Source organism: Cucumis melo, chromosome 8 (genome assembly GCF_025177605.1).
Source record: "Cucumis melo cultivar AY chromosome 8, USDA_Cmelo_AY_1.0, whole genome shotgun sequence".
In the NCBI taxonomy this organism is placed as follows: Eukaryota; Viridiplantae; Streptophyta; class Magnoliopsida; order Cucurbitales; family Cucurbitaceae; genus Cucumis; species Cucumis melo.
This window is the reverse complement of record NC_066864.1, coordinates 30,309,756-30,334,374: the sequence shown is the minus strand read 5'-3', so window position 1 is coordinate 30,334,374 and position 24,619 is coordinate 30,309,756. Positions and strand designations below refer to the sequence as shown.

Sequence of the window (24,619 nt, the reverse complement as noted above, 5' to 3'; positions counted from 1 at the left end):
CAATTTGTAATATTATTATCTCTAACTTTTCATAAATGTTTCAAAACATTTGGGAAAGATTTAAAAGTTACATGGGAGAGGATTTTGTTTTGAAATTTAAGTTTGTTTCTCCCCTCTCCTCTCTCTCCTCTCCTTGTACTTTTAGTTCAAGTAGGAGAATAAAATAAGAATCTTTACTAATGAAATCCTAATTAAGAAATTCTAACAATGGATTATGCTATATATAACATTATTTGCAGCCATGCATAGGTCATGCAAACAAACTATATGATTGATTTTGGTCAATTATGTTGTAGAGATGAAATGAATTTTCAATTGATTTAGGGTTTTGGGTTGGTGATGAAGATAAGAGCAAATAAAAAGGTAGAAGAAAAGTAGGGTCCCTCAAAGTGAAAAGAGATGAATTTTGAAGCAAAGGGAAACTCATAATTGTTTTGATAATAATGTAAAAGTATATTTGTAGGTTTTGTCTAAGTTTCAATCATCTATATAAGAATCAACCATTAATTGCACACAAACACACACACACACACATTTAGTAAAGAGTTATTTCACTGCAAAAGAATAAGCTATTAGGTATCTCTAATTATTCAAACCAAATATGATAAATGAAGATATATATATATATATATATATATATATATATATATATATATGCACAATAAGAGAATCTTTTTACCAATTCTAATTGTGTTTTGATTTAATAATTATACATTTTGGTATTGATAATTAATTATATTACTCCCTATTTATAATTATATTTAATGGGGTAATTAGTAAATTAAAGAAGACATAAAAGACATATGTATAAGGTCAATTGTTTGATCCACACCATTAAATAATTTATCATGTCTACCATAATATAATGTTTCTAAAAGTAACCAACCTACTCTTGAAGGGATAAGAATAGAAAGTGTTTATGTATTAAGTTAACTTTTGAAGTGAATAAAAAAAAAAAAAAATCACAACTTGTAATTATTTGGACCATGTGATGCCCCTATAAAATTATTTTATAATGTATGCTAAACACTTGAATGATTATGCCTTATATATACAAAAATATTCATCTAATTATATTAAAACATTACTCTTTTGCGTTGGAGTGATAGTTAGAATAGTGATTTTGTAAAATCGACTCATAGACAATCAAATTTATGTTGGATAACAAACTCTTAGATTTGATTTTCAGTCATTATTTTAATCTCAAAAGTGATTTTAAAACCATCAAAATACCAAAAAGGATATTTTGTATTTGTAGCTTTGAACATGAGAATAGCTATTTATCCATGAAGTATACGTCGGTGGGTTTTGTTCACATCAACTATCTTCCTTCTTATAATACATTTATTCATTCTTTTATTTTATATATTTATTGAAATTAATTACATAAAAGTTAAGTTGGTAGTTTATTTAAAAGAGACATTCTCGTGAGTAGCAAAAATGATTGAAACTATTTACAAAATATATATATAAAAAAAACTTATATTGATCATAGAGAGTTTGATAGGTTTTACTAGCCTCAATTTGGTTTTGCTATATTTGAAATTGGTACATTAATGAATTAATAAATTATATTTGTAGTTAGTCGACAATCATGACGATTAATATAAGATGAATGTACTTTTTAATAATTATAATAAGTTATTATCAATCAATTAGAATTATCAATTATTTTATTGATTAGTACTATTTTAACTATATAAATTCATCAAATTTATTTTACTAACTTTTTTCATTTTCTAGATGTTAAAATGTATTTTTCTAAAAGACATATTAACATCTTGTCTATATTCCATTAAGGGTTTGAAAAGACACCAAAATTTGAAAATGAACTTATTAAAAAAAAAAAAAAAGATTGTTTTTAGAATTTTAAAATTGACATTAGAAAAAATGCAAATTATGAAAAGATACAAAAGCAAATTAGACGACGGTTTTAAAAAAAGAAAAAAAGTGTTCAATTTATATATCCTTAAATTGTATCAATTTTAACCTTAGACTAACAATGATATCAATTTAAACTCTATAAAGTTATAATAATATTGTATGTTAAGAGAAAAAAAAAAGAAAAAAAAAGAAAACTACTACTCATAACTCATAGGGTACAGGTTGTCAGGGTGGGCTAGTGTTCCCCTATAGAATCACACGCCTCCTTTTACTTTTCAACTTTGTAAGTGGCACGCTCAATATCTCAATTCTTACCCAATCATATCCTGCCACCTCTTACCTTTTTCTATTTCAATTCCCCTTCACCACTCTCCTCTCCATGTCATCACCTTCTTCCCCAAACCCTAACCCTACCCTCTCCATATAATCAACACCACTTCCATTTCCACTCTCACACCCTCTCCCATGGATCTTAAGTTCCTCAAATCCCCCATCTTACGCGACCCTGCATTCGCTAAGCGCGTCTTCTTCCGTGTCTTCTTATTCGCTTCCGCCATCTCCCTCATCCCCATCCTCCACATTCTCACTTCTTACGATTTCAAGTCCTTCCATTTACCCAAATCCCCTCCCTGTCACGCCTCCCCTCACTCAACCCCCGATCATCTACCCCGTGGCTCCTACCTCTTTCAAGGCCATTTCCTCAACCCCGTCTGGGATTCTTTCGAATCACTCCATTGCCGAGAAACTGTCAATCTCACCATCTCCCTCATCAAACTTCTTGTCGACCATAAGCATCTCTTCAACCACAGCGCTAGAGCTCTGTTCGTCGGAGGAAGTTCTTCCTCCGCCGCTTCGGTGCTCCAGGATTTGGGATTTTCCGACGCTCTAGGGGTTGATAAAGGTCGGTTTATATCGCTGAGACGGATGGAAGTTGGGTATAAACTTGATTATGCAAATAATTCGTTTGATTTTGTTTTGTTCACGGGGAAGTTATTGAAGGTCTCTGTTCCTGATTTAGTGGTGGGTGAAATTGAACGGATTCTCGACGGCGGTGGAATTGGGGCGGTGGTTACCGGAATTAGTAGTCCAATATCGATTGGATTCGGGGGAAGAGTGAGGATGTTACTGAAATCCTCTTGTGTTGTATATTCGGGGAATGTTGAGAAGATGTATGTGAGTGTGTTTAAGAAGAAATCGTTTCATGATCAGGTTATTCCAATTAATTGTTCGAGTTAATTAGATAAGATTAACTTCAAGAAATTAGATCTTTAGATTAACCATTGTCTCATGAATGTGGGTTGTTTGTAGAGTTGATCTGTGTATATACACTTACACTACAATTATTGGTGAACATTGCAAGTTGTTGCATTTTTATCTACCCACCTCACTAACGATTTCATAAATTATATTTTTATGGATGAAAAGAAAAATGTAAAGGTACACAAAATTCGAATCAATATATTTATAAATATTATGTTCAATAACCTTACTCTCTCAATACTCAATTATAATTCTATCTAGAATACTAATTTTTTTATTTTTCAATTTTTGAAGCTTTTGTTGTTTACTATATGGACCGGAAAGTACGAGCCTACCCCATGAGTTAGCTCTATTGAACAAATCCATACTCAAAGCAAAGCAAATTTAAAGTTATTATAATGAATAGCAATTTTAGGGATAATATCATGACTACGAGGGTTTATAGCCGATGTAATGTTAATATTTTGATTCTCATACATAATTTGCAAGGGTTCACTGGTTAGATGTGTCATCTCATTTTTTAAAAAATTATTTTTGCATTTTTTTATCTATATTTATTTAGATAAACGAGTATAAATCTTATGTTGTGAGGATATTTTGAAACAAACTTCAATCATAATTTAGGAGTTAAATAATGAGGTAGAATAATTTGAACTATGTATGTGTGTGTGTGTGTGTGTATATATAAAGCTCAAAGGTGGTTGGATGGTGGCTGTGACAGATGTGCGTCCACTGATTCTAATATTTTATATCAATAGTTTTAGGTTTTTCTTCCTTTCTTTAAAAAATTGTTTCAATTTTTTTTAACTATTAAAAAATCAATTTGAGCTGAAAATGCATTGCAATTTATTTATGAAAGTGTTGTGAATTATGATCCCTTGTTTTATCTTTTTTTTTTCTTCTTCTTCTTTTTAATCTCATTTTTATGATAATCTTTAACACAATATTATACTCAATACAAACTATACAATTAAAAAATATATATTTATCAATCAATACAAAATAAAAAATATCACACATATTAAAAATGAAAAATTGTACTCGATACAATGTATCAAAAAAGAGCTTTAGGGTTCAAGATGCGAGTATCAAAGAAAAGACGTTATAGATAGTCTCGCTCGAATATTATTCTAGAGGGAAAGAGTAAATGCTTAGTTGGAAATATACATTTTTATTGTACTATTTCAAGCATATCATAGTACGAATGGCTCGAATATCAAATTGGGTACTAGAGCAGTTAAGAAAGAAAGACCAATAAATTAAAAGAAACATGATAGAGACTTATATGAATGAAGAACGACGCGTGGTAGGATCCACATGCCAACAAATATAATATAACAGTGGACAAATGAGGTTTGATTATGTATTTATGTAACTGTGTGTTTGAAACCCTAAAGTAACAAATAGTAATAATATATTATATATATAAAAGTTGAATTAACTTTGTGTGTGTTTGTGTTGTGGTTGGAGAGTAGCCATCCAATGGTGACCAAAAAGGGACCCCACAGTCAATGGGTGGATGTACTTTTTCTAAACTTGATTTGGTCACACCAAAATATCAAACACACACATTTTGGGTATCCCACCTTCTAACTTTGAAATTTTCAAACAAATCCCTTTTCTTACTTCTCTAAATTTAACTCTTTCTTGTGTATATGATCGAGTTAATATGTTCCTCGAATAAGATAAAATCGCTGGTACATAGAAGAGATTGATTGTAAAGAGTACGGTTCAAATTTCTTGTCAACATGAAAAATTCCAAGATAGATTTGAAAATTAGAAACTCAATTGGTGAACTCCTTATATTAATTAAATTCTAAATGAGGCTCTATCTATTGATAGAAAAAAAAAATCTTAAAACTTTAATTATAAGAAAAACTAATTTGAAAAAAACGAAACTTAAATAACCTTCTAATAAAATCCTAATGCATCGAAGACTAAATTAACCCTACTTAAATGCAAAAAAATCAATAATATTACATCACAATTATTAAATAAAATTTAATTAATAATTTGATGTTTGGTTTGTTGATATCATCAAATAGAATTTGTCATGAAATGTATATACAAAAAACAAAAATATTTCAAATAGTAACATTTTAAATACTTACACAAACTCAAGTAGAAGTAAAGATCAAAACAGTATAGTCTTATTTTTCATTTTTTCTTCGTACATTTTATTAAAGTAAGGATGTAAAAAAGTATTTTATGATTAAAAGAACCCTTTTATAATCAAATATATAGTAAAAAGATTCCAACGTTTGAAATATTACGTATAAGAGTAGGTCAAAACTCTCTATATATAGTTTTATTTCTCTCTTTAATTATATTCTTAAACCTCAAGATAAAAAATTTAATTTTGACGTCTATACCAACAATTTTTATATTGTATATCCAAACTTAATTATCAATGTCACGAGAGGGACATTTTTGTTTATTTACTTTTAAGGTTAAAAAAGAAAAGAAAAAAAGAAAAAAGAAAAAAGCAATTTCAAAAGAAAAAGAATACCTCTAGAAGAAAATATTAAAATAAAAAGGGATAAAAAAGTTTGAAGTTTTCTTTGTGGTTGAAAGATAGAAAAAGTCGAAGAAAATAATTAAATTAAAATTTAAGAAAAAGAAAAATAGGACACGTGCGTATGCATTCTAAGCGTGTGACAAATGGCAGATTTTCACACATTTGTTCCAAATTTTTGAATTGTAAATAATACAATAATTTACATGGAAATTAATTTTTAATTAAGAAAATTGAATTTTGAATTTTGAATTTCTTTTTAATTTCCTAGTCAAAAAGACAAATCCCCATGTGGACTTTTTAGCTCAAAATTTTCGTTTTTTTAGGGGATGAGAATATTGACTTTTGTTACATCTTGGATTTTAATTAGTGTCAAATATTAATATAACTTTTTCTTTCACAAACACATATCTATATATATATATATATATATTTACGTATGTATCGTTGATTACAACCAAAAAAAAAATTAAAAAAAGATTGATAGAAAATTAAAATAAAGAAAATGTCAATCTATGTCCCACACTAATCTTGATTTTGTGAAGTTGAAGAATATTTGAATGGAGATAGAGATACATTCTCCATCTATTCGCATCCCATGATCGAAGTTCAATCTACCACTTTAAGGAAAGAGATGAGGGATGGTCTAACTATCTTAACACATACAAGAAATTACGTACACACGACGGACAAGAGGTGTGGACAATGTGTGAGGCTTTACTGCCTTCTTTTTCTAGATGCAAACTTCATGAGTACTCCTACTCTTTGGGACATACTTGGTGCCTTGTGCTTTGGCTTACGATATCCTCCTCCTTTCTTCTTCAAACCTTCCTCCCTTATCCCGTACCGAAGCAACCCAACCAAGGAAAACTCATCATGACAAAGGCCTAGCCTAGCTGCTTTTGATATGTGTACCTGAAACATCGATGACCTGCTAGCTGCTCTTTTCACTGTTTTTACTTTGTTCCCTCTCTCGCAAAAATCAAAACCGGGGGCATTATTCAAGCCCAACTCCAGGGAGCAACTTCAGCTTCTCTCTTCTGTAGCCCTCCCTCCTTACTTAAACATAAAACAATCCTTAATTTGATTGTGATTGCACATATTATAACTGAATTAATTTTAGTCATAGGGGTGAGAATTATCACATTCTCAATTTTGACCATATAACCCTAACCCATTTATCTCTTAAAAAAGTTTGGACTTTTTTTTTTTTATTAATTAGTGTATATTTTTGACTTTTTATGCCTATTGTTCATGAATTAAAACTAAATTGAATTTTGTTATGATTAGTAAAAAAAAATTCAGAATTGGATGAATTTAACTATATTTTATAAATAATTTTAATATTTTTCTATTTTTTAAAATGTGATCTCTTAAATAAATCTAATCTTATTAGTGATTTTATTGACTTATGCATTTTTCTTATTCTAAAATTTAAACCCATTAAAATTACCTACTAAATAAAAAGAATTATAGAACTACATTAGTATGATTAATATATAAAAATAGTATTAAAAATTCATGTAAGACAGCGAAGAAAAACATTAAGAGATCAAGCAATAATTTAATATAATGATGTATCAAACAAAAACAATTTTAAATAAAGAAAATATATTTACAAAAATAGTAAAATATAAGGATGTATGTGTTATATGATGTATCTTGATTGGTTATGTAATTAATATGTTGCTATATTTGGGTTGATTTTGGAAATTCAGCCTATAAAATACTCCCGACAAAAAGGGCATCCATGTATTTATGAGTGTGGAAGACTGAAGTGATTAATTGACAAGTCTGCTAAATGAGTTGGGCTTTCTTTATTTTGATTTGAAGGGTGTGTTGCTACAGTCTCAATTCTTTCATCTATTTTTCCTCCACATTTGAAGTTGATGCTGTTCGTTAAAGCTGTAATTTTGATGACCCACAAAGCGTTGACCAAAACTCCGCTGAGTCCTTCCCCTTTTGATCCTTTCCAAATGAAATTTATCCAATTTGAGGACTTTCTTTTTCCCACGCTTGGACCGATGGTGGCTTTGTTTTTGGTTGCTCGGTCGTCAACCCCCTCCATTTTAATATTCCCATTTGGTTCATCAAGAACGTTTCAACCCCGCGGCCTTCATAACATCCCCATCCCCACTTGACCCAATTGCCGATTCCCATGTCGATCGATTTCTGTTGTGGGTTTCTCATGTTCTTTCTTTTTTGATTCAATTGGATACATATCTGGCCGAAAATGAAGTTTCGCAGTCTTCTTTCTAGTTGTTGTTACTCTCCATCGCAGACAGCCATGGAAAACAGCCGCCACGGTTAGGAATTTCTCCTTTTCTCTGCAATGTTTGTTTGTTTTTTCGTTTATTATCAAACCCCTTTTGATTGGTTCCTCCAAACATGAAGCAGATAGACAGGACAATGAGAGTTTTCGTGTGTACTCTTATAGCGAGCTTAAATCAGCCACCAATGGATTTAGTGGAGCGAATAAGGTTGGAGAGGGCGGATTTGGTACTGTTTACAAGGTATTGCCATGGCTCTGAATTCTAAGTTTCTGCCCTTTTGGGTATTTTTTTTGTTTTTAATGCCTTTAAGGTTACTGATGAAACGCTTGAATGGGGTTGACTTTGCAAAGGGTCGGCTTCGAGATGGCAGGAAGATTGCTGTGAAGGTGCTTTCTATTGAGGTAGAATCCATGAGAGGAGAAAGGGAGTTCATTGCTGAATTAACTTCACTTTCTAACATTAGACATGAAAATCTGGTTGAGCTTAAAGGGTTTTATGTTGATGGAAGCAACAGATATTTAGTCTATGATTACATGGAAAACAACAGCCTTGCATATGCTCTTCAGGGTAATTGAGACTATTTGCATACTGATTTATATAAAATTGCCAACTGATTTGAATTGGATGATGTAAGACAATTGTTCTAAACTTAGATATTGCTTCTAAAATCTTGATCAATAGGTGTGAGGGAAAATAGAATGAGACTTAGTTGGATAGCCAGAAAGGAAATTTTGATTGGAGTAGCTCGTGGGCTTGCCTATCTTCATGAGGAGGTTGAGCCACATATAGTTCATAGAGATATAAAAGCCAGCAATATACTACTCGACCATAATTTTAAGCCTAAAGTTGCGGATTTTGGATTGGCTAAGTTGTTGAGAGAGAACAGTTCTCATGTTAGTACTCGTGTTGCTGGCACAATGTAAGTCATATGTTTTCTATCAATATGTTTGAATATGTTGATTACTTTCAGGAAACCACTGCTCACTTGAAAATGGAAAAACAGAGGATACCTTGCTCCAGAATATGCTGTGAGCGGCCATTTGACACGAAAATCCGATATCTACAGCTTTGGGGTGTTGTTGTTGGAGATTGTTAGCGGAAGAGCAACTGTTGATTTTGATTTGGAACATGGTGAACACCATTTAGTTCAAAGGGTAAGATAATGAAATAAATGTGCATTTGAGAAATCAACCTTGTCTTAGCTTGCTTGATTCAGCATTATACAAAAATATTGGATTTCATGGGATTTTTTTTGTTTTGTTTGGCAGGTATGGGAACATTACAAGGCAAATGAGCTAGTAAAATTGATAGATCCCGTGCTTGACGCAGACTTCCGAGAAGAAGAAGCCGTTAGATTTATGAAGATTGGTCTACTCTGTGTGCAAGAAAACCCAACGAAACGACCACGGATGTCTCTTGCTGTAAGCATGTTGATAAAGGACACTGACCTTAATGAACACAATATTTCACAACCAGCACATATTATTGACTTCATGGACATTAAAATGGGTAAAGGAAACTCATCAACTAGCTTTTTCTCCAAGGTTTCCACAGCAAATAGCATGTAAATCTTCTATTCTCTTAGGGAAAAGATAAAGTTGGAAGTCGGAGAAATGATTCTAGTTGGAGCCTTTTGAAAATCTAGTCTGTGTACATAGATGATTTAGTAGAGCTCTTACCTTGTTTTTCACCCCAAAATTTCGTCGAGGGGTCGGTATATTCATGGTAGAGGGAGGGTGAATAACAGAGAAATGTGCAGAGTTTTGTTTCTTTCTTCCATTTTCTTCATTTGAATTCTTAAATTCCATTACTTTTTTCTTTGCCACCCAAATCTGTAGTTTTATTGATTATTTGAAATGAAAATCATACTGAAACAGTCAGTTATGATCTTTGTTTGGTACATAAACTTCAAGAAAGAGATCTGTAACTGTTGAGAACCAAAAAAAAAAAAAACAAAACAAAACGAAACAAAAGCAAAGGTGAATCAGATGATGTACTCATTTGGAAAAGAAACCTGAGCCAAGGCAATGTTCTTGAGCTTGAGCTTGAACTTGAATGGTCTCTCTGTAGATGCAAATTTATACATGCATGGCTCCTTGCATGCCATTCGAGAAGGCCACCTATTTTTAGATGATGGGCTTTGCAAATGGCATACAGGGAGCCAGGCATTACGATGATATATCCTTATGCAATTGAACCAAAAAAAGGAGAGGAAGAGTGAAAAATGAAGTACCTGAATTAGATCACTGTTAATAAAAACAAGAGAGCAAACTTCAAAACACAGACGTAATATAAGCTTATGGAATCATAAGCTTTTGTTTGGAATAAAAAGAGTTACCACAACAATATTCATGCAGAGTTTGTATGGAACAAAGGTCGGGTCACCCTTCCAATAAACATGGCCTTTCCGGTCCCTTTCTCCGTTGGCCTATTTAGAAACAAAATTTCCAACTTTTGAGCTGTCAAACAGGAAAGAGAAAGTAAGAGATTGGTTTTTGTAATCTAAAAAGCAAAAGAGGTTGGCTCTTGATTTTACTACCAGGTTGTCAAGAATTGCTGGGTGACTTGGATTCCAATTTTAATTAGAGTATAGAGATGCGAAACTTTTGACCTCTAAGATAAATTACATGTTGATTACAATTAAGATAGCATCTGTTGTGACAACTTTTCTCATATTAATGTTTAGATATGTTTAGCAATTTCAAAGATGACAACGTCACTGTAGTGGTTTGGATAACATTGAGTAAAACTGTTTAGTATATGATTGATACTTATATTTATTTACGGCCAAAGAATCAAATAATTGTGCGAAAAAATTTACAATCTCGTATATCTCAATTATCACAAAGCTATGGTGGTTTTTGCGGCTTTTCTTTCCTGAATGTTTAGGTATTGGGTTGGTAGCATTACTGGCGTGGTCTGGATAGCACTAAAAACATTGTTTAGTATCCACTTATCTTTATTTACATTGTTTAGTATCTCACATTTGATTGATACTTATCTTTATTTACAGCCAAAGAATCCCACAAAATTATGAAAGCACACTTTTGTAAAGGCAACCAATATAATATTCAATACACTTTTGGCTTCTTTTTCGAGACTCATAAAAGTTCTTGAATAAAACATGAATCCATTATGTCTGGACAATTTGAATGCAAAGAGAGATCAGATCTTCATCGCAGCCTTTTGTAGATTCATCATCCATATAGAATTAAAGAATCTCTCAAATGGAAAGGAAAACTAGTCGAAAATTATAGCAGACAATGAACTATAAGTCGAGAAAAAACTCGAGGTTTTTGATTGATGGAAGAAGTAAATGGAAACTTTGTAAAACTCGATATCCATAGATGGCAAAATGTGCAAAGAAGCTGAAAAATGGAAAGTTCTTTATTGAAAGAAATGGTGTAGTGACAAAGTATGTGTTCATGTACAAGCTGAAGCTCAATAACTAATTTACAGTTGTAGAGAGCAGCACTCACATAAGCTGTAAAAGAATATGTTTTGTTGCATCAATCAAAATGTATGTTTCAAAGCCGAGTACCCGTCTTGGGGTACGATTATTACAAGATCAATCCATCTTTAACAATTTGCTCCAACCAAGATGCAATATCTGAGATCGTTGGTCGTTCACTAGGGTTTTCTCGTACAGCCATTTCAGCTATATCAGCAAGTTTAAGTAGAGGCTCGACATTTCTTGGTAGAGCAGTGTAACGATCTATTATGGCAGCAGCCTTACCTTGCTTAATCAAAGGCACTGCCCAGTCAATTATGCTTGAAGGTGTGTAATCTCTGTCGTAAGCTTTCCTTCCACTGATGATCTCAAGCAGCACAATACCAAAATCGTAAACATCACTCGTCAAATCCCCACTAGCGTCGTCTTCGTTCGATGTAATAAGCCCGAAATCAGCAATTCTGGCTCCCCAATGGAAATCCAAAAGAATGTTTGAAGTTTTGACATTTCGATGGACAACCGGAGGCACAAGTTCCTTGTGTAGATACTCCAGTCCCCTCGCCGCCTGCATAGCTATTTTCAACCTCAATGTCCAATTCAATGGAGAAAGACCGCCATGGAGATGATCGTAGAGCGTGCCGTGGGGCATGTATTCATAGACGAGAAGCCTCTCACCCATCTCAGAACAGTAACCCAACAGATTCACAATATTACAATGCCTTATCTTACAAAGGATATCCAACTCCATTTCAAAGTCCCTACTGTTGGTGTGAATAATGGTAGCAGCATTTGCTCTCTTCACTGCTACTTGTTGCCCATCAGCTAACACAGCCTTGTAAACAAAACCATATCGCCCCCTGCCGAGCTCGTTAAACTCCTTGAAGCCGTTTGTGGCATCTTTCAACTCCGAGAGACGAAAAATCTGAGCAATCCCAGGACAAAGAGGTGCTAATGGAGCACAAGAATCAGTTTCTGTACCAGTTTCTAACTCAGACTTATGTTGTTTCTTGCTCCCGTCTTTCGTCGAAGCGATGACACGAGGATGAAGACACCAACCGAGTAGAATCAGTACTAATCCAGCTACTGAAGCACCGACTATTATGAGAATACTACGCCACTGATGCCAATGCTTCTGCTTGGTTTCAGGAGATGATTGAACTCCACAAATATCCCAACAAGAACTGTTTTGGCAAAGAGAACAAGCAGTGCAAACTCTATCAGAATTCAAGGTGCAAGGGCTTGATAAGAAGAACCCATCAGAGCAGTTCTCTCCACAACGAAAACAAATGTTCAGATCTTTCCTCACACACAAGCTTTTCAAATCTGGTTCATTCAAAATGCTGGCATTGAAAGAGAATTCCCCTTCGCGGCATGGCCCTGCAGCGCAAAGCCCCGGACTACAGAGCTCCAATGGAGGATCATAACCAGGAGCAGCCTCAAAAGAATGTGAAAAAAACCAACAATCAAGAACAAGATTATCCTCTCTAATGCCACAGATTGAACGGTCAGATGAAGCAATCGCCATAAATCCTGTGTTCTTAGGAATCGAAGATGAGTTCAAGCTACCCCAACAGTCCACTTCGTGAGTATCCCATCGGATTCCACAGAAATGATGCTCGCCGGCGGTCAACGTTACGTATCTGGCGGTTGTTGGAAGACCGGCGAACGAATCGGCGTTGCCCCAACATTTAACTCCTCCAGTAACCTCTGAGATTCCACAAAGAGCATCTTTTCCGGCGGCTAGAACAATGAAATTTTCAGAAATATTTGAAACGTCGAGATTGGTGGAGTTGGGTCCCCAGCAAAGAATCCCTCCATCTCGAAGCTCGGCGCAACTAAATCCTTCGCCGGAAACAACCCTTTTGAAAACAAGGCTAGCAATTGATTGGTTATAGAACAGAGTGCTCTGTTTAGAGCTCAGAGTATTATTAATTGAATCTCTTGAAATATCCCAACAATCCACAGGACCCGAATCGTTATCAGAATAATAAGATCCTCTAATCGCACAAACATGGCTTTTTCCGGCGGCAATATGAGAATAAGCTGTGGTACGAAAGACCAATGGGACGAGATCTGTACCTGGATTTACCGAACCCCAACAATAAGCGTGTGAAGTGTTAGCTAAAATACCACAAAGAAACCCATCACCGCCTGAGAGAGCAGCCATTGACGGGATATCGACGGAGAAAATGGAGGTAGAAGATGAGGAAGACGGTGAAAGAGACGAACTATTTTTACCCCAACAAATAACTTCCTGTTTGCCACTAGCATCAATAGCACAGAAGAATCCATCTAAACCAAATGCAGCTGAAATAGGCGCCATTGATCCAAACCCAGATGCGAAAACAAAGAAAAGATGCAAAAAAACACAAAGGGGTAGCAGGAATTTACAAGATTTGAAAAGAGTACAACCGATTTCCATGATTTCGTCCAAGCTACTCACAGTGGACTGAATTCAATAGTGTCATGGACTGAAAACAGAGTAGTAATTGGGTTCTATGAAGTTGTTTCGGCTTGTTCAAGAAAGAAAAAGAAGAAGAGCTAAAATGGAGATGAAAGTAGTAATGGAGGTGACGCAGAGAGAACGTGGATTTCGCCATTTTTTTACGGCTTGGATTTAGATTAGATTAGATTAGACCCGTTGGAATCTGAAACTACTGAATATAGTTACTGTCGGAGTGGCGCCAGAGTGATGATCAGACCAATTTTACAGACTAGAAAAAAAAAAGGGGGTGGTGATGGTTAAAGGTAATCTCTTTTTTAATTGAACAGTGAAAATGGAGGAAGATGAAGTTGAGTTGAAAGAGTGAGTGAGTGAGTGGGTTGTCGACGTTGAAAATTAGGTCTTTTTCATAAGTTTTATTTAGGATGTGTTTGTCTCTGTTTCTATCGAAAACTACAATTTCCGGTTAGGCAAAAAAGCAGAGCAATACCCAACCAGACAAAGGCTTCGTGCAAAGTTAATACCAATTTTTTTTTTTAATGTCTTCGTATCTCTTTTCTTTCCCCTTTTTGTGACAAATTTCTGTTCCATTTGGTGAAATCTCTAACACTATCAAACAAAATCTTCATTTATTTATACTTAATCCCAAACAAATGTGTGTTTTTAGTTTAATGATAATCGATAGGCCTCTAACTTAACCATAACTCAACTTAAACTTCTATCAATAAATTCAATTTCTTCCATCAATTTCACCAATCAGCTATGCTTGAATTTTTCTAATATGATAAACGTAGAGAAACTTGGATCACAAACCCATAGATTATTTATTACATACGAATTAAAATATACTTGCTTCAGATTTGGCAATTTTATTTGTATGATAATATATAATTAATTATAAAAATTATTATAAACGATAAAACTTATTTTGTTAGTGTCTATTATCTAATAGATTCAAAATTTTTGTTATATTTTGTAAATATTTTAGTTTCATTTTAGTATATATGAAAATGTCCTATAAATTTATATACTCAATAGATAAAAGTTTATAAAAATTTAAAATTATTTAATCTCCAAACTTTTGGACTTAAATTTATGAATCTACACTATATATAATTTAAATATTTAGGTTCTATTATATATAAACTTTAAATTTATATTAGTCCCTTAAAAAATAATATATAAAAATATAATTAAATTTTAAATTTGCTAGGATTCCTTAGACACCAAATTAAAAATATAAGACATTAAATAGATAAGTTTAACCATAAAAAAAATATGTTTTATGAAATAGATAATCCTAGATTTTTATAGTTGAGTTATAATAATTTGTGTTTGAAGTATAAATTATTTTAATTTGAATATTATAATAACATCTAGTTGTGACGTGAGTCATTTTAGTTTGAGAATAAAATAGTAAACATCGTAACAAAGAACAAAAAAGGATGAATGCTAAATAGTAAAAAATTGAACATTTAGTAAATATTGTAGCACGGAAGTTTTGAAACAATGGTTATCGTAGTTAAGTGGAGAATTTTAAATAATATTTATTGTAGTTAAGAGTGGTTATTATAGTCTTGCATAACCATCGTTCCAAACGACCCTTAAAAATACATTTAAAGAGTTAGGAAAGAAATGGATTTAAATATTTAAGTTGGGGTCTATTTTATTCCCTATATTTTAAGGGTTGAAATTAAATTTTACTTTATATACTTTTCATAAACATAAAATTAGACAATTAAAAATATGAAAATACAGAACTAAAGTGGTATTTTGACAAATTAAAAACACACCAACACAAAGTAAAACATAGGAAAATGTCTTTAAATCAAATTTATGTGTAGATGAGAGTGAAAATCATATATAAATGTGAATTTAATAAAAAATGTTGGGAAAAATTAAATATGTATGAACACTATAATGCCTTTGTCCACCATTCATGTAACATGAATAAGATTGTAGCAAATTGCTAGTTTTCTCTTCTTTCTTTTTGTACTAAACTCAAATGAAAACAAATGAAATTAAATTAAAAAAAAAAAAAAAGTTTGGTTTTCTATGAAAACTGCCAAATAGTTTTCTTTTTGTTTTCAACCTTTTTTTTTTTTTTATAATAGTGATTGCATGATTAACGTTTAATTAATAATTAATGTAATTTAAGTATTTACGATAATATCAAAAGCAAAATCACGAGAATATCATATCATTATAGAGATATTTAGAGAATTTGTTGTTGTCTTAACATGCTTATATTAGCAAATAAGGATTATTATTTGTAATGGTCATTTTGTGTATTATTCCGTTGGAGTCCACTTTTCTAATTTAATTGTTTGATTATTTTTCACACTGAACCTAAGCTTTAATTATTATTATTATATCTTAAGTATCCAAGTCTCAACTTAAACATACATCGACTAATTTGAAAAAGTTAAGCACTTAACTTTATAACATTTGAATACGAAAGAAACTTGTATGATATAAAATTTTAGATAGATAATTATCATGGATTAAACTCATGATCTATGTATATTTGTCGAAATAATATGGTTTACTTATACCCAATTAAGGATAGTTGACCAAAAACTAAGTTAAGTATTTTAAGTAAGCTTTAAAGTATTTTCTTTAAACTCAAATTTGAGTGGGGAAAACATAGTTATGAAGAGAGAGAGAGAGAGAGAGAGAGATTTAGTAGCATTGAAGCAAAAATGGGAAATTGGATCACATGGTTGCTTGGTGAGAGGTATGTAGCCTCTTTCTTTGGAATCAAAATATATGCCTATTTGCCCACTACTACTCTCACTTTTCAGTCAAATTTTGCTTCAAATTTTGTAGATGTCAGTCAAACCCCAATTGGCCATTCTCTAAGATCTTCATTTTTCTTACACAACACATATCATATTGGTCAAATCCTGTCCTTTTGTAGTAGGGTCCATTAATTAAATCAACCCTTTTCATCCAATGAACCTTATAAAGCAAGGGTACCCCTTGTTAACTTCTACTCTGCCTTACCAAAATCAAAGATTGAGAGAGAGAGAGATATGTCTCAATGTTACTGTTTTGTCAATCAACTTGAACTGTGACTAATCTTGAGAGTCTAATCATGCTTCTCTTTCCTCTAATGAGTTGAATTGGACCCAAAGACAGAATTTTTTGAGATGGGTTTTCTCTGAAAACCCCTGATTTCACATGGGTTTGCTTTAGTTTTTAACCACTATGTGTCTTTTGTTTATACCACTCTTTTTTCTTAATTCATTGTATAAATACCTGAATTTCATCCATTAATTTCTTTCCATTTATCTTACGCTTCTCTTGTTAATATGTCACAACTTGTAATATTAATACATTAATTAGTGGATGTTTTCGAGATAAGTTTTTGCTTATCGGTAAAAGATTTGACATATTAAATCCGACATATGGAGTTGGAGTAAAAAGAACGACAAAAATAATTTGAATGAACAAAGTATAATTATCAAGTATATTATCGAAGAAACTTCTAACCGACAATCATAATATATACCAATCATATAAAAGAAGTAGACGGAAAAAATAGAGAGAAAAGAAAAAGGAAATAATTATGAATTTTAAAATGTGACGGTTAAGTTATAAAGAGAAATCAATCAATAATAAAAAAAATATAGTTCTCCAATCACATATCAAAATGAAAATATGACAAAGACAAAAACCATATGAAATTTAAAAGCCATTTTAATAATCAAACTATATCTTTGATGAGGATTTTGTTTCAATAGAAATTCATTTAATGGGTCCCTCAACTATTGCTTCTATATATTTTTTCTTCTTAGAAGAAAAAGTTGGGTGTGTTGAATGAATCATGGGTGTGTCACCACCCAACCAAACATAGAATGGCATTTTGGCTTGTGATTGTAAAGGCAGCCCACCATGGCTCACCCACCATTATATTCTTCATCAAGATCATATATGTGAATAATTAATATAAATAAATAAAATAGGACAAATGAAATAAATTTTCGTTCATTTTTTTCGCTACAATAACTATGTGTATAGAAGATCGAACTTTTAACTTTTAATTTTTAAGGAGAAAATATTACGTTAATTATCGTTTAGCTAAGTTTTTACTAAACGATACTGAAATTGACATTGTACGATATATTATTATTGATTTTAAACAAGCCTTTTAACATTTATTTTTGTTAATTTTTTTTATAGTAAGGAAATTGTTAATAAATAAAACAAAATTTTAAAAAATTGTTTTCAAATATAGCCTACATGATTTTATTCCTATTTATTACCAAACACACACATCTCTTCTAAAATTCATGTCTTTTAATAAATTTATATTACAAATAAATTAATTATTACCCTAACAAAAATCATATTAATTCTTTTATAGTTTTAATCATACATTACATATATTAATCAAAGCTGCAGTCTCCTCTAAAGCACATGATAACTTGATTTAATTAAACTCCCAATCTGATTTTGATCATACTATGTTATTAATTAATAATTAAGTTAATTAATTATTTTATGAAATATTCCATGTCTCTAACACACTTTATATATATATACATACAAGGTCAAACCCATTAAATATGCTAATAAATTCCCATAACACATGATATATATAGTTCTATTAAACTTTCAACTTTGGAGATTTAACACCTGACATCAAATCTCTTGTATGAACAAAATGCCTCTAATCTTTAGAGCACTAATAATTAATCAAAATCACGTATTGTCTTACAATCTTACTACAAAATTGTCTAACCATTCCTTTCCTTGTAGTTTTTATCAAAACACATATTTATATTTATTGTTATTTAAAATATCTCTTTCTTTTGATTTCTTTCTATTAAAATCGAAGTACAAAATACAAGGGTGAAAGTTTAAACTACGGACACGGTTATATGTTCAAATTCACAATCCTATATATAAATACACCTCCGTTTTTTTAATAATATTATCAATATAAATAAGGGGTTAATATTCAAATATAATTACAATTAATTAAAAACACTAAAATTATATTTGGAATGTAGTTAATTAGATGATCAATTTCAACTCTCACAATAGTTAAATAAAAAATAACAAATAGTTGAATAAATAGAAATATTTGAGTGGAAGTAATCACTTTTTCTAGACTACCATAAAAGTCACAATGGATATTCGAAGATACTACGAAAGAAAATTAATTATATTATTGCTCATTTTTAATTTTTTGAAAGTAGCCTATAAACCTTCTTTACTTATAAATTTATTTGTTTTATTCTTAATTTTAAAGTTTATGCCTTTTTTTTTTCCTTTAACGTTCTACTCTAGTTTTGGCATATGTTTATAAACACATTTGAGTTTTTAGTTAAATTTTATTAAAAAGTAAAAGTGTTTTTTCTTTTAAGTATTAAAACTTTAGTTTGATTTGCAACGAGTTAAAATGACTAACAAAACATAAAAATTTATTGACAGAAACTTATCTATAGACTAATTCTAAAAAGTAAAAATAAAATATCTTTTATTTTTATAAAAGCATAAAAAAAATAGTTATAAAGAGAATTAATTTAAATAATTTTTTATTAAAAGAGAAATTGATATAAATTGAAAAAAAATTATTTATAAAGAGTTGGATGAATTTTGTTATAATTTATAAATAAATTTAAAATTTACATTTTTTTTTAGATGTTTCTTATTAAAATCTGACGTGGAGAGGTAGTTTTGGTCAACACTAATGGAAGGGAACCAACCCAACTTAATTATGGTAACAACTTGGAAATATAATATCAATTATAGTTTATAGAGTATGTGTTATTACTATTTTAGTAGAATCTAGATACTAGCAGATTCACACTTGGAAATTCACATGCCCAAAATATTTAATGTTAGGTATTTAAAAAGTGACAAACAAATTAAATATTAAATTCCAACATGCATTTCATTTTACCCATGACCATATCATAAGTTCATTAATATTAAAAACATTATAATATACTTATATTGTTCGGAGTATTATTATTATTCTAGAGATCCATAGAATATGATAAAAATATGGGCAGCGCCAGCACGGCTACTGTCGCGCAACTTGCTAATCGAGAAAGCTCCAAAAACGACGCCGCTCCGCCTCAAACTTACGTGGACTTTTTATTATTGTTATTATTATTATTTATTTACATTATCGTTATTATACAAAAATATTATTTAGCTTTTTATGTTAATTCCAGTCTAAAAATTTAGGAGGAAATGGTACACTTTTATTCCTATTTTTTCTTCATTTTATCTTTCAAATTTTGTATTTTAAACATGTTAATGTCAATTAATTAATCTAAAAACAATCAATTTATTATAATTAGATTGAATTTCACCAAATTTATATTACTGTAGAAATTAATTAAAACTTTTAGATCATAATAATTCTTACTTAATCAATTATTACTTAATTAACGTCCAGACCAAAAAAGAATATCATATTAGCAAATATTTAAGAATAAAAAACTAGAAGATTAAAATATAGAAACCAAATGAAAACTAAACCAAAAAAATATAAATCGATAACATTGTGATAAGTGATTAAATGAAAATTAAAAAGGTTTAGGTGTAAAAGTGTAACATTTTTAAACCTAATAAATATGTGACATGATATTTTATTGTGATTTTTTAATTTAACCTTCACCTATGTCTTTTTATAAAAAAATTTTATTGTTATTTCAAAATTCCCTTTTATACTTAGATTTTATTATTTAATTAAATTAAAAAAATGAAACATTTAAAAGAAATAAATTTGAAATTTAAAAAGAATACACAGATTAAAATAAAATGCAAAAGATGAATGATCAAAACAATATTGTAATCTTAAAATAATTGAACCTTATGGAGAGATTTGAAGATCCAATGGAATTGTACAGAGATGTACAGTTCTCAAACACAAACAGATATGTATATATATAAACATATTTGGTAAAATGAAAGCAAAGTCAAAATATACTTCCCTTTTTGTAATGTCATTTTCCCCAATTGTCCTTTTCTTGTCTCACCATTTTCTGATTCTAAAATGTCTAAAACCTTTTCTTTCCTTTTTTTTTTTCCCAATTTGGTCCTACATAATTTAAAACCCTAAACCCATCATCTATCATATTAATTATATTTCTATAAGAAAATTAAATGTATATAAATATTTTTTTAGGTTGAATTACAACTTACAAGTTAATTTGATCATTTTCATAGAAATACAACAAAATTAGCAACAAAACAAAATCCTATCGTTAACTTAATTCAACTTTAATCTCAATTTTATAACAATGAGATCCACCTAATTAAAAGTTTGTTATATAACAATTAAATTTATACATATATATTTTTAACAATTTGTAATAATTAATGCTTATAAACTACTTAGTTTTTGTTGGAGAAATATATTATTGTAGACATAAATAGTTTTAATGTTTATATTATCGTAGAAATATAAATTAAACAATTCTTTCTTGTTGTTTGTAAACATAAATTTTGTCCCTATTAAATTCATCTATCTAACAAGATTGAAAATACAGAGATTAAAAGTTAGGAACAAAAAGTACATGACCTATTTCATTAAATCTTTTAAATTACAAAAATAACAAATTTAAAAATAGATAGTCCTCCAATATTTGTGTGATAATCCTATAGAATATCTAATTATTTGTAATATTCGTACTACGTAAGAGAGAGAAATGCCGGCGTAGAGTCCCATTTCCTAAAATTATAATATAAACCAAACCAATCCATTCAATTCCTCAAATTTGGGCTTATTGGGCCTCACTTCTCAATCTTAAGCTGAATAATATTGAAAACTTAGCTCTCAATTCCTCACACATTAATGGTTACTAATCTACAAAGGTTTCGGGACATGGAAGTGATTTTTTAACCTATTAATAATACTTGGTCATTCAAATTTCAAAGGGTTTTTTTGATTGCAATTAAAGAGATTACCCAATTACAAAAGATTGCTTCTTCTAAATTTTCAGATGAGAGGTAGATTATTTGTTTCATTGGAAAAGAAAAAGGAAGTTAGAGTGGGGATTTTGCATGAAGTGTAAGGAAGAAGAATTATTAAACTGAGGAAGTTTTGAAGGATTTCAAGGTCTTAGCTGCTCCTCCTCTCAAAACAAATTCATGGTAAGTTGCAGCCATTGCAGCTCCAATGAAAGGTCCAACCCAGAATATCCACTGTTCATGATCAGATGAATTCAACATTCAAATTATTAAAAGATTGAGAGACAAAATATAAACAAAAAGCTGAGAAATCAAATTGAGTTAAATTACATGGTTATCCCAAGCTTTGTGGTTGTTGAACATCACTGCTGAGCCGAAGCTTCGAGCTGGGTTAATGCCGGCGCCGGTCACCGGAATCGTCGCTAAATTCACCACGAACACCGCAAACCCAATTGGGAGCGGCGCTAGAACCTTTCAAATTAGATTAGTTCCAAGTTTAAATTCACTTTTCATTTCCTCATCATAATTTCATTTCAACATACTATGCTTTTCACTCGTCTAAGTTAGAGTTCAATTTAATTCTATAATATTATAGTTTTGTTCCATTTTTAGTGGTTAAGTTTCAAGATTTATGTTTCTTTTTAACTAAATAAATGTAAATTTTAGGTTTTAGTTGTATTTTTAATGTCTTCGTTGATAAAAAAAAAAAAAAAAAAAAAATTGATCTATTTCCTAAATATTTTTAATAATTTTATCTATATAAATTGAATCAAAGATTTTTTCTTAATGTAAAAAAAAATTATAATGAATGTTAAATTACAAATTGAACCAATTTTTTAAAATCAAATTTAGTTCTTTGTGATTTAATAGTCAAGAAAATCTAATAAAATCTTCCTAAATAGTTCGAATCGTACGGCCTACTAATGGAAACTTATTTGTAAGAAACGAATTTGCAATTTAACCTATAACGACTAAGTTTCACTAATTTTTATTTCTATCAAAATTAGTTTAAGAAATAAGCTTCATAATTATTTAAAAATAATTTAATAGACTTAAAATTAAAAATGTAAGAAGAGATAAAATCAAATTTTAAATTTGAAAAATAAAATCAATAAAATTTTAAAAATTCAAATACTTACGGGAACGTGGGAATCTCTAGCTTTTCTCTTGGGATCGGTAGCAGAGAAGACAGTGTATACAAGAACAAAGGTTCCGATGATCTCAGCAGCAAGACCAGCACTAGGGCTAAAGCCGTCGGCGAGTTCGGTGGCTCCACCGCTAAAGGCATTGAAATTAGCCTTCTTTAATGATTTCACTAGACCACACCCACAAATGGCTCCTAAACACTGAGCCATTATGTACAACACAGCCCTAACCAATGAAACTTTCCGACCCAAGAACAGACCAAATGTTACCGCTGGATTTATATGTCCTCCTGCCCATTCATATTCATATATAACCAATTTTACAAGCCATTTACTTTTAAAGTTTATTGATAGATGAGTTTATCGCAATCTAGATAATATTTTGCTATGTTTATAAATGTTTCCAATAGTTTTACCAATTTTCTAATTTAGATTGCAATATTGATTTCTACTTCATGTAATTAATGGTTTGTCTTCTTTCTTTAGATCCAAATAAATTTTATAAAATAATGAACTCAACTGAATAGTTTATTTATAGAAAACTATGTTTTTGTAATTCAATAAGATTTGAAACTTAATTTCAAGTTAGATTTCCATTCAAACAAATATTAGTTGAACTTATGAATCAATCAAAAATTATATTCACGGTTTTAGAGACAAAATTATAATTAACCCAAAGAAAGTTAGAATTACAGCTTCAAAATTTTCATCTATAATTAAAATATCTAATAAACTATCAAAGTCTGTTGTTAATTTATTGTAACCATAAGTTTAAGTTTTTTGAGTTCAACATGAAACACAAATAAAAGAGGGAGAAAGAAAGAGTTAGAAGAACTTGCCAGAAATGCCGGCGGTGCAGTAAACGAGAACAAAGATGGTGCCGCCGAACGCCCAAGCAATACCTTGAACACCAACGCCGCCGCATACCGCGGCAGAATCCTGACTTTGGCTTCCGATCACAGTAAGAACTCCAACATACAAAAACAAAAGAGTAGCAATGAACTCGGCAATAACAGCCCTATAAAAGGACCACCGCAAGAGCTCTTCAGAGTCGAAGAAGGGAGCCGGAGGATGATCGAAGTAGTCGCCGGTGGGAAAACCAGGATCAAGATCCTTAGACATTATTAACTATGGGAAGAAACAGGGGAGGGGGTGGGCAATTAGAGAGTGAGTGAGTGAGTTAGTAATGTTTGAATTAAGGAATGATAATAAATAGGAGATTAAGAGATGAAGAAAATATGCTTGGGATGTAAAGTGGAATCCATGATCGGTAAAAACTTCCAATGGCTTCGATTAGTTCGAAAATGGAGGTTGTTAGTTGAAAGTGACTAAGAATAAACTCGTCGGCAAACTTGTTCTCATTTCATGTTTTTTACACTGATTTTAGAAAACACTTTTGTGTACTCGCCCTTGGTTGGACTTAAGGTCACCTATTCAAATTTTTAATGGAATATATTATTAATCTCTCCAATATTTTTAAATTTGATAAAAAAAATTCAGCTTCGACTTATTTATCGAATATTAATATTAATAACCACAACTTGTGTTCAATTTACATTATATGGAAATGAACTGCCATTGAGGAAGAAACATGGAAAGAAATCAAATTAAACATATACCAAAATGAAAATTGTTCCTTTGGAGAAGAAACTTTTGTTGAAGTATGAGACTAGTCTTCAATAACCTCACTGGTCGCAATGATAGATATGTTCA

The 24,619-nt window shown here is 30.8% G+C and overlaps 4 protein-coding genes and 1 non-coding gene across 6 annotated transcripts; 2 read left to right on the top strand and 3 right to left on the bottom strand.

Moving 5' to 3' along the window:
- Window positions 1–2,258: 2,258 nt before the first annotated feature.
- Window positions 2,259–3,343, top strand: LOC103491650 (uncharacterized). Its single transcript, XM_008451699.3, has one exon. The coding sequence runs from the start codon at window positions 2,350–2,352 to the stop codon at window positions 3,118–3,120; it is 771 nt and encodes a 256-aa protein (XP_008449921.2). The 5' UTR covers window positions 2,259–2,349; the 3' UTR covers window positions 3,121–3,343.
- A 4,117-nt stretch (window positions 3,344–7,460) lies between these two features.
- On the top strand, window positions 7,461–9,757 carry LOC103491192 (putative serine/threonine-protein kinase). The gene is made up of 6 exons (XM_008451037.3): window positions 7,461–7,965; window positions 8,057–8,172; window positions 8,283–8,499; window positions 8,614–8,851; window positions 8,936–9,086; window positions 9,201–9,757. Exons 1-6 carry the CDS (start codon window positions 7,893–7,895, stop codon window positions 9,498–9,500), a joined length of 1,095 nt encoding a protein of 364 aa, XP_008449259.1. The 5' UTR covers window positions 7,461–7,892; the 3' UTR covers window positions 9,501–9,757.
- A 250-nt stretch (window positions 9,758–10,007) lies between these two features.
- MIR160C (microRNA MIR160c) lies at window positions 10,008–10,109 on the bottom strand. The gene has a single exon (NR_120796.1). It is a non-coding gene; the product is annotated as a microRNA MIR160c (primary transcript).
- Window positions 10,110–11,296: 1,187 nt separating this feature from the next.
- LOC103491193 (serine/threonine-protein kinase-like protein CCR1) lies at window positions 11,297–14,347 on the bottom strand. Its single transcript, XM_008451038.3, has one exon. It carries the CDS (start codon window positions 13,803–13,805, stop codon window positions 11,493–11,495), a length of 2,313 nt encoding a protein of 770 aa, XP_008449260.2. The 5' UTR covers window positions 13,806–14,347; the 3' UTR covers window positions 11,297–11,492.
- Window positions 14,348–21,588: 7,241 nt separating this feature from the next.
- Window positions 21,589–24,205, bottom strand: PIP2-9 (aquaporin PIP2-9). 2 transcript variants are annotated; one of them, NM_001393786.1, is given in 4 exon segments: window positions 21,589–21,995; window positions 22,092–22,232; window positions 22,901–23,196; window positions 23,746–24,205. In NM_001393786.1, coding segments are annotated over 4 exon segments (837 nt in total). In that variant the 5' UTR covers window positions 24,029–24,205; the 3' UTR covers window positions 21,589–21,878.
- Window positions 24,206–24,619: the final 414 nt, after the last annotated feature.